An 18,298-nucleotide genomic window follows, 5' to 3' on the forward strand; every position below is an offset into this window, starting at 1 on the left:
TGCCTTACAAGTGACTTCAGAGCAACTAGATTTCCGGCTTACAAGGTCCTTTTAGAAACAGGGGTGCACTTAGTATCAACGTTCTGATTTAGTAACCCAGCTCCCCATAACTCTTCAATTTAGATTTACTTACTTAGTAATTCTTCACTTTTACTTAATTCTTCACCTACTTAGTCATTTTGTGAATCAATCATCCTTCAGGCTTTCAACGTTATCTTCTGTTTGCCTGAAAAAATAACACTGGGATTGAAATTTTAACGAAAGGGTACAGTTCAATGATACGTACTGTGATGTCAAACACCTGATGTAGGGTAGTTTTTACTGTGGGAGGCTGGGAGCTGGTCCCTTAAATGACCCTTATTCCCTTTGTATATTTAATACAAAATACAAAGGTATGGGCCAGGGCCTCCATATTGTTATTCATTGAGGTTTTTGAATCTGCTTCCTATGTTAATCTGCGTCCTGCAGTGTATTTCCTCCACTTTGTGCTCGTGTTTATTGCTCTAACGTACAAAATTGTAAAGAAAGGTGTTTGATCTTGCTATTTTGACTCGAGAATCTTTCGAACATCCGGCTAAAGAAAATGTAAGTTCTTAGTTTGAACACGATTTATATTTGTATTCATGAACAATTGCATCATTGCTACAATAGCTGTTCTTAAGCCATGTGTGTCTTGCATAAGTTGCATGCATGCATTGTTCAATGTGAGGGCCAGGCCAGCCCTGGAGCGACTGCATCCATCCAATAGCCTGGAGGGGTGCTGCCGTTGATGAATGGTTAGTTGGTTGTCGGTGAAACAAATGTCATGTTTACTAAAAATATAGCTGTGCTGTGGGGGTTGCATTGCATCCCCTGAGCCTACATCATTCATGTGTTTTTCAAAATTACAAACATGTTTGTTGAATGTCATAATAGATTTAACAGAACCTTAAAAGAGAGGAGATTTACAGAAATGTTGACAGCAGCTGTCGGCCTGTCAACCAGCCTAGCCAATCAACAGTCTGGTGGAAGAAAGTAGACTACTCACAATTTTTACTTATTGTAAAAGTATCAATACTGTCTGCAATGTAAATACTCTGTTACAATTAAAAGTTCGGAATTCAAAATATACTTGAGCAAAAAGTATAACAGTACCAAAAGTAGAAAGTATGTACTCAATATGCAGAAAGTTGTCGAATGTATTAAAAATATTTTTTAAATTGCAGATCTACAAGCTAGATCGGCTATTTTCAAATGGCCTAAAGTGGTTAATCTATGTTTTGTAATAATCTAACTAGTAAAATAATTGTAGTGGGGTAAAAGTACATTTGCCTCTGAGTCTGAGATGTATATTGGAGTAGAAGGAAAAGTAGGCTACTGCACATTGGAAATACTAGTACTTATAGTAGTAGTACACTAAGTACAGTAGGCTAAATGTACTTGGTTATTGTACAAATCGCTCACTGTGTTGCCGTCTCTCCGGACTATGGGACAGACAGAAAGTGGCCACGCCCCAAATACATAACGCTGGCTGCACGCACGGTGTACGTGCTAGTTCACATGATGCGCGTGACGGGTGGTGTCGTGAGCTCGAGCTGAATTCTAGAGGGCGGATACGGAGCGGCTCTGCGGTGTGAGGAGAGGAGCTCGACGAATTTATAAGTTATTTTCAGTTAAACAAAATAACGATTATTTTTTAGCTGTCGTAGAAAAGGTATTTCGTCATGAAGCTACTCTGGGGAATCGCCGCCCTGGTCTTGTGCGTTTGGCGAGCCAACGCGCAGACAGGTAAGAATTATTATGTTAGCCATGTTTTTTTTAGGATACAGTACAGACTACAGACGCTACATTTAGTATATGTATGACCAAATTTTTCACATTGTAGAACTACAGAATCGATACAGTTCAAGTTCCAAATGCCGCGAGCACATAAGCCGCTAAACCAGCTAATTTGTATCAGCTAATAACCCATAATTTCCCGTAAAACTGGCCTAGTTAGCCGTTAGCCATTTACAGCATTTGACTAGTCTTCGCCCATCTCCAACGGTCACCGATTTATTGACCGACCTTTTAATATGTAGAGACAGGTTTTGTTTTTTATCCAATAAGAGACCGATAAATGGAGATGCCAATCTAATCACTAATTGGAGATCAGATGTTTGATTCAAAATGCGTAATGTTGTAAATAGATGTTTTTACTGACATATATGGCCATCGTATGCGAGTGCGACGCAGAGATGTTGCTACTAGTGGTTATAAGCATGGTTATAACTCTTATAATAAACACACCTAAAGGGCTTCCTCAGTTGACATTAAACAGATTTATTTATCCGGTTTATTAGCGTCGGCGACTGATTGGTCTTGTAAACTATGTCCTAAACACGACGATGTGGGTCAGTTTGCTGCACTTTTAACTTAAGTTAAATATTAATTTCCAGCACACCATCCATTATTAACCGAGTCGTGTCCCGTGGTGCTAAATCATTATTAGGCCTAACATTTTTGTGCGAGTCATTATTATTTGTCTTGTCTGATGTCTGATAGTGTCATCATTGTGACATCTGTTGCCTCAATCCATTGTGTGACAATGCCCCGTTTAGGTAAGGTCTGAAGAATGATGGGATTTAGTGAAGTTTGTGGCTCAGGTATGACTGGTATCATGCCCTGCTTGGTATAGATATTCAGGGTTTTTCCTGCTGAACACGTTTTCATATAAACAAGTATAACAACCCCCATTTGTCACACTCGCACAGGCTTGCTTTGTCTCTAGAAAGGGCATAGGTACTGTAGGTGCCCGGCAGGTCAGATTACCTTAATCTCATTATATTGCTCCCAGTTAAAACCACTCTCTTTCCTATTTAAGAATGTGCTGTGTTGACGTTCTGAACCTGCAGCGTTTAAGAAATTGTGGCAGCCCACATACCGATAGTAAGCCTACACAACAGTCATTTACAAACAGTCATTGTTTCTGTATAGATGCATGTTCAGAATGATCTCAGGAATTTTTATTGGTTCTGTATGCACCATTGTGCAATTGAGATTTCAAAGTGTAATGGGCTGGCTAAATGCACATGGTTAACTTAAGTCTTATTTTCCATTAGCCTTAGCAAATTTGGAATATTTGAATAGACTTGGGAAGCAGGACTTCTACCTCCAGTCCCCGCTCTGTCTGCCTGTCTACACTAAAGTATATATAATGCCAAACAATATTTGAGTTGACCTAAATAACAGTGCACAATTTCCCCTTTGGCATTTTGATCCTAAGCAGTACTAGATTAACAAGCACTTGTGGAGACAGTGGGTATTAACATCAGTCACATGCCTTTTAGTCTGCCCGCCCGGTCTCTATTGCCTCGGCAACACAGAATGAATTCTGCAGAGGGCAAGTATGTGAATGGTAATGGATTTGAAGACCATATTTAGTTCCAACTTTAATTTTCAGATCCACTCAACTACAACTGCTGCTTTTGAAAGTGCTATATACAATTATGACAATTGTACAGTGAGAGAAATACATGGTCTTCATGGTCCACAGTGCACTGCTGCAAGTGGTCTGTGGGTCTGGTCACTGGGTCCCTACTGTTTTGGACCCTCTCCTTTTTAGGTAGTGGCAGCTACAGATCAGGAGTAAAATTAGATTTTCCTGGAGTTCCAACTTTGCTTCTCTAACAGCTTTGGTCTGAAAAGTGGATTATTAATAAGTATTGAAATGGACCCAGAAGATATGGTTTTATACTTTGTGTACCCTTTATCTTTTTACAGTGGTGTGTGAATTCCTTTGCAATTGAGCCAACAATGAACTAACTATTTTGACCAAGATTAAGCTTTTATTGCTAAACTTGGGCTCTATTTGCCAACGTCTGTTATATTGTTCTTAATATTGATTGTGCATTGGCATTGCATGGTGGCCTACTGTTAATTCTAAGCTACATTTTGTTTTTACACAGTTATAACCTAGTTGTTGGTAAGAGAATGGTAGCATAGGTCAGTATAAGCTTGCAAAGAAAGGAACTTTGTCCCCCCAAAATCAGTAGTTCATTAACCATTCATTTATGGCAATATTATTTTATACTCCTAGAAATGAACTTTTAATGATAAAATGACATATTCACATAATGTAATGTTATGCTTTTAGTATTGGTATTGTTTATTTGTATGACTCTAGAAGGGGTCTAGACAGAACCTACAGTATATATTACTTATTTACTTTCCATACAGCATTTACTCCAAAGGTGACCTTTTGCAATGGCCATGAGGCCATTACACAAAAAAGGTCACATGATATTTTGAGACAGAGGCTCATGTGCTCAAAAACAAGTTCACTGCTCTGACTCTCTGACTTTCTCATACAAATGTATCACTTCCTCATTTTAGACAAAGAAAGCATCTAAACTAGAAAATGAAGGAACAAGGGTGTGCCTGTTTTTACTGAAGGCCAAAACAATATTTAGTCCCTGAAGGATTCTGCCCCTCCTAATAGACGGCACCTGCCATAATAACAGTGATCCATGGGATCCATGATTGATCCTATGGTGGATTTATTTTCTTGACTTTGCAGGACAGTCAGGGTCCAGTATTTGTTCTGTGTTGGTTTAGGATAGTTTGACAATGGCTGGGGAGGAAACTACAGGGTAGCCAGGTCAGCATGATTTGTCCTGTAGTGTGAGAACCTTGTTCTTCTCTGTATTTATTTATATTAATCCTCTGCAGAAAGCCATAAAAGAGAGAGTGGGTATTGCCCTAGAATCTAGGGCAGAGATACTAACTGTTCTTGGTTAACACAACGTCTAACGGAGAAAAGGCCATTAGACTAAAATGCCATGTTCAGGACTCATGGCCTAATCTTCGTTGAACATTTTCATTTCAGTATCACCTGCTTTGCCTTTTAATGTGCTACACACTTTTCTAATTCCGATGTTAGCTCATTGGATTTTTTTTATGCATTTCATGTCACATTCACCATCTCAATGGGTTAGAGTACCATGAATAATCCAAAGTATTACTTAAAATAATTGGGTCAAATATGTTGCTCTAATCCATGCCTGTTCTACATGCATACTCATTTGTTATATCATTTGTGTTCTATTAACTTGTTTCCTTTTTCCTTTTCTTTGTCTTTTTATTTGCTTGCCATCCATCACCTCATTGTTGCGGTGGAAATAACCACCGCATTAAATCAACTGACATGCACTAAACACATCATGCTCAAATTCATATACATTCATGTTTCAAAATCATTCTTTACAATCAAATGGAAACTTCCCTATTATGCTGGTCCTGAACACACCGCTCAGCTGGCTTTATAAAGTCCCCACGTTCCCAGGTTAAGTGGGTTGATGACCGCGTAGAGCTGCATTGTGAAGCGATAGGGACTCCCCTTCCTGAGGTGCAGTGGTGGTCTATAGTGGGTGAAGAGCACAATGAAACCTTCACCCACCTCTTTGATGGGGCACAAGATGACAGGGTGCGAATTAATGCCACATACATTGCACATGCCACTAGTACTATCTGCCTCACTAACCTCACTCTCAACGACACTGGCACATATGAGTGTCGTGCATCCAACGACCCTGACCGCAATGAACTGAAGAAGACGCCCAAAATCAAGTGGATCCGGTCACAAGCAAACATTATTGTGATGGAACGTGAGTGGCAGAGGAAGCAGGAGACTCCAGTCAAAGCCCCTTTGGTTGTTGATTCTCTGTCCCAATAGTGAAGTTCCTGGAACTAGGCTAGGTTTCAGGCTAGGCTACTATTACCCCTGCACTCCCTGGTCCAGTCCTCTGCCCTCTCCACCCTGCCTCACCCAGTATATCCTGTCCCCCAACTCTCACAAGAACTCCAAGTAGGGAGCAGACGTGGTCATGGTTTGTGGCTGGACCTGCCCCTAGACCTGTTTTACCTGAAAAACTATCCGATGCCTTTTTGTCATTAAAGACTATGTACAGTCATTAATATTTAAGATGCATTTGGATATAATACTAGGTCTTATAGGACAAACCTGCAATTGGCTGCTCGTGTGTGTGTGTGTGTGTGTGTGTGTGTGTGTGTGTGAGAGAGAGAGTGATTAGTTTATTATAATTCATTCTGGTAGGTGCTCCTTTTTCTGTAAAAATATAATATGTTACTAATATAATACTGTGTTAGACTTTTCCTTTGGCTAATATCTTACTAAATTGTGTACAGAAGATGGCAACTCATTTTTAATGGATTACCAGCCATGGGGCATCTTAGTGCCTTGAGGTCCAGTATTATAATTTTTACAGTTAGTCTCATCGTCTGGACCAAACAAAACCAGCCCTTTTATTATTCTGATTCACTTAAATCTTTTTTCACTGGCAGATATGTGCCTATCTATACTTTACCATGTCCTATCTGGTTGCTTCCCTTCTGCACGTGCTTGTATTGTAAGATCCTTTCCCCACGACTTCACTGTAGATAGTATCTAAATTCCTTCCCAGCACGATCCAATTCCTCCTCATCTTCTGCTGTCTGTAGAGATAGAACCCCATTTCAGCCCCCATTGATATATCTGAGCATCTGTGTTCTTAGTTTGATACTTTGTAAGGAAACTTATTCTCTTCCTGTGACGTGGTAAGTTCCAGGAATTTTCAAGGTTGAAAATGGTGTATCCATTAGTGTGATCTTTATATATATATATATATATTTTTTTTTAGCATGGATATGTAACAAATTGTGACATGTCCTTTTGAACCTTGTAAATTGGATCGAGTCCAGTAGACGGGTGTAAGCAACAGCTGATTTCTCTTTGACTTTAAGTCCTTATTCATAGATGCTCTATCAGTTTAGATGTATCGGTGTGTGGTGAACACTGCAAAGATGATACAGTTTAGAGAAATGTTAATTTGTTGAGAAAAAATTAACAATTGCGTTTCCCCTCCCCACACTAGAGCCGACCATCATTGCCGATCCAGTTGAAGTGGCCAACCAGACCTCTGCTGTGCTCAGCTGCAATATCACCGTCACTGGGCCCCAGTCCATCAAGGGCTCCCATTGGCTGTACAACGGCAAAGTTGTTGACGATTCCGCATCCACTGACGACTCTCCATACACAACTCTCACGTAAGTAGTGAGATATAGCCCTCATGCCGTGTCAAGCCATACAGTATGCCTTGGCACTGTAGCTGTTTCACTTGTAGTAATACATCAGATATTTATTGCATGGCTCAATATATTATCAATATAGACGACTGCTGGATTTCCATTTCTCACTGTTTCACTCCCTCTTGCTTCTCCTTTCACTCTTCCTTTCTTGCTCTGCTACACTTGCTGTCTGTCTCTCACTCTGTCCCTTGTACCCCTCCACTTGGCTGCCTCCATTAGAAAGCAGTGCTAGAGGCTCCACTCAGGCATTCACTGCTGTTGATTAGCAAAGAGATGGATTGTGCAGACGTGCAGCTTTGCCGGTAGCCCTGACAGCAGGGATAAGTGCCTCTAGTAGTCCGCTCACTTGCTCTGACCCTAATTCCCCATCAGAAAGAGCATGCAGGGCTGTCACTTTTAGATAGTGACTGTACTACCGGTATGTACTTAGAAATCACTAGGGAATAATGTGCTTGGAGTTTATTTATAGATATTTCAAAATGTTTTTTAGAAAAAGGATGGTATGCTCATGATATTTTTGGAGCAATATGTATTGCATGGAGGTTTTTGAAACACTTAAAAGTTATATTTCTTTATTACTACAGCTTGAAGAAGATCACCACCAGTTCTGGCGGAAAGTATGAATGTGTGTTTGAGACCAGTGGTAACCCTGTTGCGAGGACAATCGAAGTCAAAAGTAAGTAATCTTATATACCATTTATACTTTGTGTGTATTGAACACCTACGCCACACTGCCAAACAGACTGATCTGATCCTCCCTTAACTCATTTAGGACTGAGGCCGACGCCTTCTAAATCTTTAAGTTTTCGGAAAAACAAATATTTATACAAAAATTACAAAAATGTTATGTTGCTATACTGTATTCTTACATAGCAACAAGAACCCCAAAAGGGGTCCTGCCCTGAAGGGTAAAAACAACAAAAGGGGTTCCTGTCCTGAATGGGGGTTTAAGCCAATTTGAAGGACTTCAAAGGAGGTGTATATATGCGCTTATGAATATGTTGTCTTTAATATTAATAAAAGCAATTTCTTCCTGTAGCGTCCCCCCATGTTCAGGCCTACAAACATGCTGAGCATGGCAATGAGAACGACAGGGCTGTGTTGGTCTGCGTTAGCCACGGGTACCCACTGCCAACTGACTGGAGCTGGTTCAAATTGGAGGCGGATGAGAGCCAGCTGGTATGCTGTTTTCAAGCCCACAATATTGATATTAAGTTTTACTTATTTTATTTTGGCCATTCCGTTCCAGCCCAAAAGCTGCACAGCTCGGGTATTTAATTGAATATGATAGTTTTTCTGATCCTTGAAAAGATCATACATTTCACAGCTTTGCAACTGTAACTAAATCTGTCATTTGTCACTAAACTGTGTTCACAACCCCTAGGCTATCACCAATGGCACCACTCCAGAGAAATATGAGATCAAGAGCACCCCTAATAGGACAACTCTGATGATCATGGACCTGGACATCGAAAGTGACTTGGGCGACTACATCTGTTTAGGAATGAATGAGATTGGCGTCAACACCGACAGGATCCATCTGCGCGTCCGCAGCCGCCTGGCCGCCCTCTGGCCCTTCCTTGGCATTGTGGCTGAGGTCATCATCCTGGTCACCATCATCTTCATATATGAGAAGAGGAGAAAGCCTGATGAGGTCAACGATGGTACGTAGAGTCACTTCCACTAGATTCTAACAGCCCTCAGATATTTCAAGATTATTTTTGTCCGCAGTTTCTGGTAGATTTCATGCATACATGCCCGTCTCTTTATTATAGCAATAAAACATTTATTTGTTTTCGTACATCGGGGAAAAACCCATAAACAATGACCGTTAATGTAAAAAAAAATAATCACACTTGTGTGATTATGATTGTGAAGGGCACAAGATGTATTCATATTGGCCACATGGCATCTTATGTCGTCATTCATTGCCCTAAACAAACATTAAACTCCATAGACGTGGCTGCCATACAACTTAATCTTCAAAAGCCACATATTGGAGGGGCTAGCAGCCTCAAAGGATTTTTTTAAACGCATGTCTGTCACATCATTATGCCTAATTGGCTCAGTGTTTCCCCATTAGGATGAAGTTGTAGCTGCAGTGGTGGGCAATGTTTGCGATCAGTATATTTATACACAGCAATGAGCATAGGAATTGTCTGTCTAATTGACTTATGAGAGTTAATAAAAGTAGAATCAATAAAACAATTATTGACAGTTATTCATTGGTCCGGAACAAAACCTTTGTTGTGGCAACAGTGGATGTGGGTCTACGGTGGTGAGTTTTGATTAGTCAAATAATGGTATGAAGTAGAAGTATCCTACCCTGTTCATTACATTTAGCTTCTTCTTACTTCTTTATGAAAATTGTGTGTGTGTCACTGACTTGATCGGTCAAAACTGAGGGGTGTAACAATATAGTAACTGCTTCAACAAATCAATTTTAATTTCAAGAATCGAAGTATATCGAAACATTTACTTTATATCGTTTTGCAATTCAAATAATCGGTATCGAATCATTTTGCAATGCAAATAATCTATTGTATCAATACTAAGTACTGTGCATTGTATTTAGCAATTTTAAGAAGAAACAATTAAAACGGGTTTAATTACTTTTCCATTCAATATCGCTACACTTGGTCTATATATAAATGTGTGCATTCTGGGTTCATGTCAAGGTACAGGTTTGTCTATATGTAATCAAATCTCAAATGTCCATGTATTTGCCAGAGAATCACTGTTTACTTATGTATGTCCATATTCATACATTTTCCCTTAACCTGCAGTCCTGCACTATACATGTTTCTCACAGATTTAATTTCTTTGAATAGTTACTGTTCGATTTTAAATCATCGTATCGTATTGCCATAGTGAACCAATATCGCCCATGTATCGTCAACCGTGTATCGTGATACATATTGTATCGCTGTCAAAATGTCAATGTTGCTGTTGCGTGCTGAAAATAGCCATCGTGATGTGACTCATTGTGAGCCTGTAGATCTTTTATTTTTGCCATTTGACAATGTCTTATGACAAAGTATAAATCAGTCTTTACTGTTAAATATGAGGAGGCTAGCCTACAAGTAATACATCAATCCTCTATTTAAATTATAATGCTTAATGTCCAAATGTTTGCTAAAGAGTGTCAGACAGCATCAACATGTCTTCAGTGGTGATTCTTGAGTGCCCTCCTGTGGCAGGTGGTAGCGTTGATTGGTAAAGGCGTGGCATTTAGATGCCATATAGCATATACTGTAGCTGCATGTTTTCAATGCTGCTTTTTGTTATTTATTTTATAACTGAATATTTTAAAACATTTGATAGTTGATTTACTTTTTATAGTCATTGCTTTATTATAGTAGTAGATTGAAGCTCTATGAAAAGCATTTGTGAGAAATTATTATTTTTTATTATTTACACTTTTACCTCTCTGTTCGCTGCTGCTTTTGTGTTTTTGGTAAGTGATCAAAACTGCATGTCAGACTGCAGTGGTTGAGCTGAAATGACCGCTGGGGGGGGGAGCTATGGGATTCTGAATGCACTGCTTTCGTAGTTAGTCACCACTTCCCAGAGAAATGGGTGACGACTTGGTCACTCTTTCACTGGCCTTGCAAACTGACTGACAAACTAAAATTAATCCTACAAGCTTATTGGTTTTCAAAATGACAAACGTTTATGCTTTTTGCTGGAGCCAATGAAAGAGCGTGTTAATGAGATAACGAATGTTATGTTTGAAGTGATGGAAAGTGGAAAATGTAAGAGTTGGGAGGTGCTAGCATTCTGTCCGCAACTCCGCATGCCTTTGCATCTTGTACTTGCATGTAAGTTATATCAGTTTTAATGAAGGATTAAAAATTAAAAGAAAGGGATATCATTTATCATGGCTATAGAAAGATATAGTGTATTCTTTTGTACTAAAACAAGTTTTTATGTAAAAGGTTAAAGCTCTATATTCTGATAGTAATCTTTGCTGTGTAGAGTTATCACTCTAGCCCTTATAAAATACATGAACAAACACTATTGCACTTATTGCTATCAGAAAATATAGCTATTTTCACCATGCAAACATGAATGCTTTTCTGTTAGCTGCATTTGTTTTTGGCGTCCGCTGTTTTTAACTGATCCACTGACACTGCAATGTTCCATGCTCTCTCGTCATTTGAATGCCTGTATTGCATGAATATGGTGGTGATGGGCACTGCTAACACAGGTCAAGTGAAGAATTTAGTATTTTCAGTTATTCTACAAATTCATTATATAAAAATGGCTAACTATCCATCTTTGGTCAGACACACCTCATACAAATAATGAATAAATAAAAACATTACCAAAGAAAATGGCAGAGTTCAACATTATTGGCATTACATTTCTATGAATGCAATGTGTGAGCAAGCATTCTTTCTGAGTTCATGTTAGGGTTTTCATTGTATTGTTGTAATAATGTTGCAGAAGAGGTCATACATTGATAACATTTGCTACCATTGTTCATGGCAAGCAAGCGTTTCTCTCGCCAACCTTTGACAAACACAAGTCAGACCACATCTCTGTTTATTCTGTTATTGACTCTTCTTTTCTGTCTGCCCATGCTACTTTTCAGATGACGACTCAGGAGCTGCTCCTCTGTAAGTACAGTCCTTCTGCTCAGACATTACCTTGACTCATATTTCAAATGGCACGTTTGGTTTCTTTTATAATGGACTTTGCATGAAAATGTGTTTTCAGGAAGAGCAATGCAACAAACAGCAAGGACACGAATGTGAGACAAAGGAACTCTAAAGACTAACTGAAGATGAAGGTCTGTATGACGTTTTGGCAAGTTGTTCTGTTAATCTTTTCTGATGGTTTAAACCAGAGGTTTTCAACTGATTGTGAACCAGGGACCTGGTGGTCCCTGGTTCACAATCAGTTGAAAACCTCTGACCTGACTAAGAATCAACCTGGGGACCACTGTTGTGTTGGGTGGGGATATATGCTAAGATTTATTTTATCTTTTTTTGGTAACCCTTGCATCTAATGATATTAACTTTTTTGACGATATTCTGATAGTGTCCAACTCCTAATTTCCGATCAACCAATACCGATATATGCAGGATCTTTCACCAAAAGTCAACTAATTGTCCGGTAACATCACATAGATGTTGGCCTATTTGACAGTGCAGAAGCGTAATTGCTTAACTAGTCGACCTTGTTGGTACGTTTTTTTTTTTACATAATAGGTAGTTAAACAACTAGTCAACTAGTAAAAATCACTAGAAGTGAATGCCCTAACACACACCTGCCATCTGCAGTGGACTACTAAATGTTACCGTATGTTACTTAATGTCTATCCACCAGAGGGTGTCAGAGTTCACTCACATTTTCGGTGCTCAAGTACTCCATTCTGGCTCGCGAGACTAACTGTTTTAGTACCCGGAAATATCAACAGGAAATTATATAATCACATGGACAATATTCCTCAAAACGGGCTGCCTCAGGCATACGGGATGCTTGCCTTGAGGAAGCATAGATTTTCAAAAACTTCTGCAGATATTTCCATGTTATTTAGAAATGTTACGCATTGTTTTTGTAAACTCTCAGGTGGACAGATATTTCATGTGATTAAAATGTACTTGCATAAGCTCGGAAACAACTACAGTACAAACAAAAAATAATTTAATTTATTTTTTGTTAGAATCCATCATTATCCCTCTTCTCACCTGTTACCTCCCTCCCTGTTTTCCTAGATGGACATCCTGATGTCTACAGTCCAGGACTTCAGGAGCATTTGGCTGTTGTGTGGCACATAATATAGTGCACCTTGCATTTTTTAAATGACTTTTTTTTTTGCTTGAGTGTTACCGTTTTGAGAAATGGACTGATTTGCTCTTGCTTTTGTTTTCTTCTATATTCCTATCCATATTGTGCAGCCAGGGGGGTGTGTATCTGAACTTGAGGTCATGGGGCAAATATTGCATGCGTTCTATTGGTGTCCTAGCAAATGTATTTGTCCATTGTGAAACCATTTTAATGTTCATGTGTGGAATGCTCTATTGATGTTTTTCCCCCCCTCGTGTGCTAATGCTTCCTACATCGTAATTTTCAATCTCTGCTATAATATTTGTGAGCTGTGAGTGGCCAATATTAAAACAGCACGAGTCCTATTTAAAAGGATCTGAAATATTTTTGTATCCTGGTAAATCACTGCCATTTTTTCCAGCAATGACCAAGTGTCTTGGTTTCAAATGTGTGCCCTGAATTGACAACGTCACGCACGCAAACCACCTAGGGCAGTCCTGTATTTTGCCTTAACAAATACCCACCAACCCTCTGGAATGCCACACAGATGGTAACATCTGCCATGTTTTCTGCTGTAAGAAATGCACTGTTCCTGTAGTGGGATGACGAGCAAAGCTACCCTTTTTAATTCACTCTTGGCTGTCATTTCCTAATGAAGTATACTGTAGTTTTAAATGACCACTGCGTCTGTTGCCATAGTCACAGCTACATAAAGATCCTGGATTATGGACCAAGTGTAGGAGTTGTCAAATGTGTTGCTTCTGATTGCTAAATAATAGTAGAATTCTGATGTTCAGATCTAAAATCCATACTATTTGATGTTGGGCTTTATTGATGATAAATCTGATAAATATTTGTGTATAAACATCTCTCTTCTCTTTGTAGACAATTCAGAAGCCATGTTCCATTTACCTGATTAGTATTGTAACTGGATGTGTTCTATTTCAGAGTTAATAAATTATTACGAGAATATAAAGCTAGTAAAAATAGTTTGAAGTTTTTTTTTTTGCATAGTAAATAACCAAGCAAGTAGTTTGAACACTGTCAACATGTACCAACTTGCACAATCTGAATAAAATTATTTGATTTAAAGAATGTCTTTCCTTAAAACTGGGTTTTTTCAACTGATTGTGAATGAGGGACCACCACACTGAATTAAATTCAACCTGGTGACCACTGTTGTGTTGGGTGGGGATATGGGCTAAGATTAGTGCTTTTGTACGTGTAACTTGCTATGCATCCCATGTGTATACATCCCACTGTTTCTCAACCAATGGTCCTAATAATGACTCAACCAGACTAGATTCTAACTCAATTTTTCTGTTGAATTTCTTGACTTCCAACTTGTCCATCCTTAGGTCACCATGTCATTCACTTCACGGTTTCTCAACCAGTGGAAAGACATTTATTTTTAAATCAACAATTTAACAAATCCTACATTAGTAAATGCATCGGGGTCAGGGACCACATTACCTACCCAATACCTTCACGGACCACCTTGCTTTATAAAATTGCAGCTTATTCTCATGAACAATAGATTTATGCTCACTAGATTGTTTTATTTAGGCTATTTATACAAATTGTCCACATTTGTTTTTGGTTCATTAGAACAATTAAATATTTAAAGACATTTGTTTTCAAGAAAATTAAAGCAGCACTGTAACTTTCCTCTTATACCTCTTGAGCCGGGTTTCCAGCTCAAGTGCTAAAAGTTGTACCATTGAGCTACTAGAGAGGGCCTGCTTGCTCAGGGGATAAATTAAATCTTGACCATCAGGTCAGAGTTAGGCCAGATCATGTGATGAGACGTGACCTTTGACGTGGCTGTGGCTCAGGAGGTAGAGCAGGTCGTCCAATGATCCCTGGGTTGGCGGTTCGAATCCCGGCTCTTCCTGTCCACATGTCGAAGTGTCCTTGGGCAAGACACTGAAGCCTACATTGCCGCAATGCATGAGTTGGTCATGTGAGTTTGCCGCTATAGTCCGGCAGCCGACAGGCTTCTTTTGTTTAAAGTGGGAAAATTGGTATATTGTCTATTATATATACATACATCCACATCCACTTGCTGACCGGCTGTTTAATAGTATTGGGCAAATATTATTTTTTCCTATGGCAGGCAAAATTGTCAAAAGTGTAAAACCTTCCTAATGCTTTAAGTAGCATGCAATCTGTGAATCCCATCGTCAAATATTCGGGAAAACAGCGCCTCCCCTGTTGTTCCTCGAAATTTGACGCGAGGCAACAGACAGACAGAATGCATTTCATGTACTATTGAGTGGAGTAGTATAAAAGTCTCAATACTAGTAATTTGGCATATTGACTGTAAGAGCCATTTGAGCCACCATATCGCATATGTCCCTGCGCGTCACGGTGTTGGGTGAAATCAACCCTCAACGGTTTCTGACAGAGAGACAGACATATGGTAAGGGATGGGGGAGGGAAGCCTCGCCCCGGCTTTCCCTCCCCTACTGGGCGGGGTTTTTCCTTTTATTTTACATGAGATGGGCGTGTTATAAGGAAGTAGACTATAGGCGCGCGTTCGGAAATAGCGTACTGAGCGGCTGAGCGCACTGTGCAATGCAAACTAATAGGCCAGTGCGCTCCCGCCTCCCGGTGCGCATTTCCGAACGCACCCTAGAAAAGCATTCCAGAAGCCAGCTCGTAGTCGTAGCATGTCTCGTTAGGCAATAGACTTTCAATCCATACCTCCTGGGTTGAGGGTACAGACGGACAGCCAATGAAACAAAATGTGGAGCGCCCTACCAACAGTCATTAAAACATGTGAACCCCTTGACTCCTTCAAAACGGCTCTCAAAGGGCACCTACGGAGTACGGACGGCTGCAATTCGAAACTGGCCCCCGTAAAATCAGAATCCTTTTCACCCAATCAGAAAATTTCTTTTCTTTTTAGGGGATTTGGACCATCCATTTGTAACTCAGAGTGTAGGCTAACACATGTAACCACATGGACACTTACAGGTCTGTAACTCTGAGAGTGTAACACACATATGATGTAACCAATTTGCTTGATTTGTTGCATTTTAATGTTTTACCTTCTATTGTTTGTTTCATGCCCTTGTTTTATCATGATTGTTTTGCCTTGTTGGCTTGTTGTACAGCACTTTGTAACATTGTTTTGAAAGGTGCTCTATAAATAAAATTTACTTACTTACTTACTTACTTACTTACCCTTACAGGTCTGTAACTCTGAGAGTATATATGGTGGGCGTCTGGCCGACGGGCACGTACAGGTCTAGTGTAACCAAATGGACCATTTGGTCCATGTCTGTAAGTCTGAGAGTGTAACACATGTAACCAAATGGACCCTTACAGGTCCAACACTGGTTATCGAAGCGTGCACACACACGCACATGTACGCACGTGTAACCAAATGAATCCTTACAGATTCAACAATGTTTTTTGTTAATCATCGAATGAAATGTGGGGAAATGTAGGAGGTCGGCAAGAGAAAGTTAAAAAAAATCAAAGCAAATACCGGTAATTAGAAAATTTTATTTTTTGCTTTTGTGTTTCTCTTCTTTATATATTACTTTACTGTTGAAATGTAAAATTTACATTTCAATGAAAGGACCTGTAAACAAAAAAACACAAAAACTAAGGCACTGGTGTCGTACTTCTGGTTTACCGGAACAGGGTTCAACTCCCTGCAGTGCCCTGCTCAATGTTGAATTTACATGGTTCATTGGTCTCAGAGGTCATTGAGCGGCGCGCTATAGTGCGTGATCATTGTTGAGGATAAAAAAGGTGAAAAGCGAAAGGCTATAGTACATGGTTTCGGAGGGCATACTATAGGTATGTCGTTTTTTACGATTTCGGAGGAATTGAAAAAAAGGTGAAAATCGCGGAAAAGCGAAAGGCTATAGTCCATGATCACGGACCGCATACTGGTCAAGGTCATTTATACTGGTCAAGGTCGGGTGAAGATCATTTATACTGGTCAAGGTCATTTATACTTGTCAAGGTCATTAGTCCATGGTCTCGGAGGGCATACAATAGTATGTATAGTTTTTCACGATTTCGGAGGCTTTGAAAAAAAGGTGAAAAACGCAGAAAAGCGAAAGGCTATAGTCCATGGTCACGGACTGCATACTGGTCAAGGTCATTTATACCGGTCAAGGTTATTTATACTGGTGAAGGTCATTTATACTGGTCAAGGTAATTTATACTTGTCAAGGTCATTTATACTTGTCAAGGTCATTTATACTGGTGAAGGTGATTTACTAGTCATATGAAGGTAATTTATACTGCTCAAGGTCATTGATATTGGTCAAGGTCATTGAGCGGCGCGCTATAGTGCGCGATTCTTCATCATTGTTGACGATTTGAAAAAAGGTGAAAATCAAGGAAAAGCAAAAGGCTATAGGCCTAGTCCATGGTGTTGGAGGGCATACTATATAGTATGTCGTATTTCACGATTTTGGAGGATTTGAAAAAAAGGTGAAAATCGCGGAAAAGCGAAATGCTATAATCCATGGTCACGGACTGGTCAAGGTCATTTATACCGGTCTAGGTTATTTATACTGGTGAAGGTCATTTATACTGGTCAAGGTTATTTATACTTGTCAAGGTAATTTATACTGGTCAAGGTCATTTACTAGTCTTATGAAGGTCATTTATACTGCTCAAGGTCATTGATATTGGTCAAGGTCATTGAGCGCGATTCTTCATCATTGTTGACGATTTGAAAAAAGGTGAAAATAAAGGAAAAGCTAAAGGATATAGTCCATCGTTTTTTACGATTTCGTAGGATTTGAAAAAAAGGTGAGAATCTCAGAAAAGCGAAAGGCTTGTGAGTATCCTGGCCTGACCAGCAGATACAATGTTTCTCCCTGACTACTAGTCCTACATCTTACGGTGGACATGTTTGCCTGAAAAGGAATCTTTGAAATGTTTCATAGTTTTAGAAATATAGTGCTTTCAAATTTGAGACATTTATAATGGCTCTCAATGGCAGCTCTATAGGCACGTCAAAAGTCACTTTCACCTAGAAACTCCATTCACACTTTTTATTATTCAGCTTACTGTGGAGACACATGCTGGAACTTTTTACTTTGAAATGTTTTGTAGTTTCTGAGTTATTGTGGGCTCGCCACAGCGAGCACACACTAGTTACTCTCAGTTTATTGTGGGCTCGCCACAGCGAGCACACAATAGTTATTGCCAGTCTATATTTGTGGGCTCGCAACAGCGAGCACACAATAGTTATTGCCAGTCTATATTTGTGGGCTCGCCACAGCGAGCACACAATAGTTATTGCCAGTCTATATTTATTCCGCCGCTTCTTCTTCTTCTTCTTCTTCTTTATTCCGCCGTTTTTTTGGCACCTAACTACTTCCGCATACTTTATACTAGAAATTTAGTTCAAACTTCAAACTGTTCAGCTCTTTGCAGTTATTTA

General features: G+C 39.5%; 1 protein-coding gene across 1 annotated transcript; it reads left to right on the top strand.

Annotated features, from left to right (window-relative positions):
• Positions 1-1,548: 1,548 nt before the first annotated feature.
• bsg (basigin) lies at positions 1,549-13,974 on the top strand. The gene is made up of 8 exons (XM_083767613.1): positions 1,549-1,767; positions 6,891-7,062; positions 7,689-7,780; positions 8,144-8,283; positions 8,489-8,768; positions 11,702-11,726; positions 11,827-11,899; positions 12,828-13,974. Exons 1-7 carry the CDS (start codon positions 1,704-1,706, stop codon positions 11,885-11,887), a joined length of 834 nt encoding a protein of 277 aa, XP_083623739.1. The 5' UTR covers positions 1,549-1,703; the 3' UTR covers positions 11,888-11,899; positions 12,828-13,974.
• Positions 13,975-18,298: the final 4,324 nt, after the last annotated feature.

Source organism: Protomyctophum parallelum (genome assembly GCF_964188405.1).
Source record: "Protomyctophum parallelum genome assembly, chromosome: 6".
NCBI lineage: Eukaryota > Metazoa > Chordata > Actinopteri > Myctophiformes > Myctophidae > Protomyctophum > Protomyctophum parallelum.

Bases quoted from the DNA above. Each gene is read 5' to 3' on its own strand.
- bsg (XM_083767613.1), top strand. From the start codon at position 1,704: ATGAAGCTACTCTGGGGAATCGCCGCCCTGGTCTTGTGCGTTTGGCGA. The intron at 8,284-8,488 runs GTATGCTGTTTT...CACAACCCCTAG, and splicing joins AGGCGGATGAGAGCCAGCTG to GCTATCACCAATGGCACCAC. The intron at 8,769-11,701 runs GTACGTAGAGTC...GCTACTTTTCAG, and splicing joins GCCTGATGAGGTCAACGATG to ATGACGACTCAGGAGCTGCT.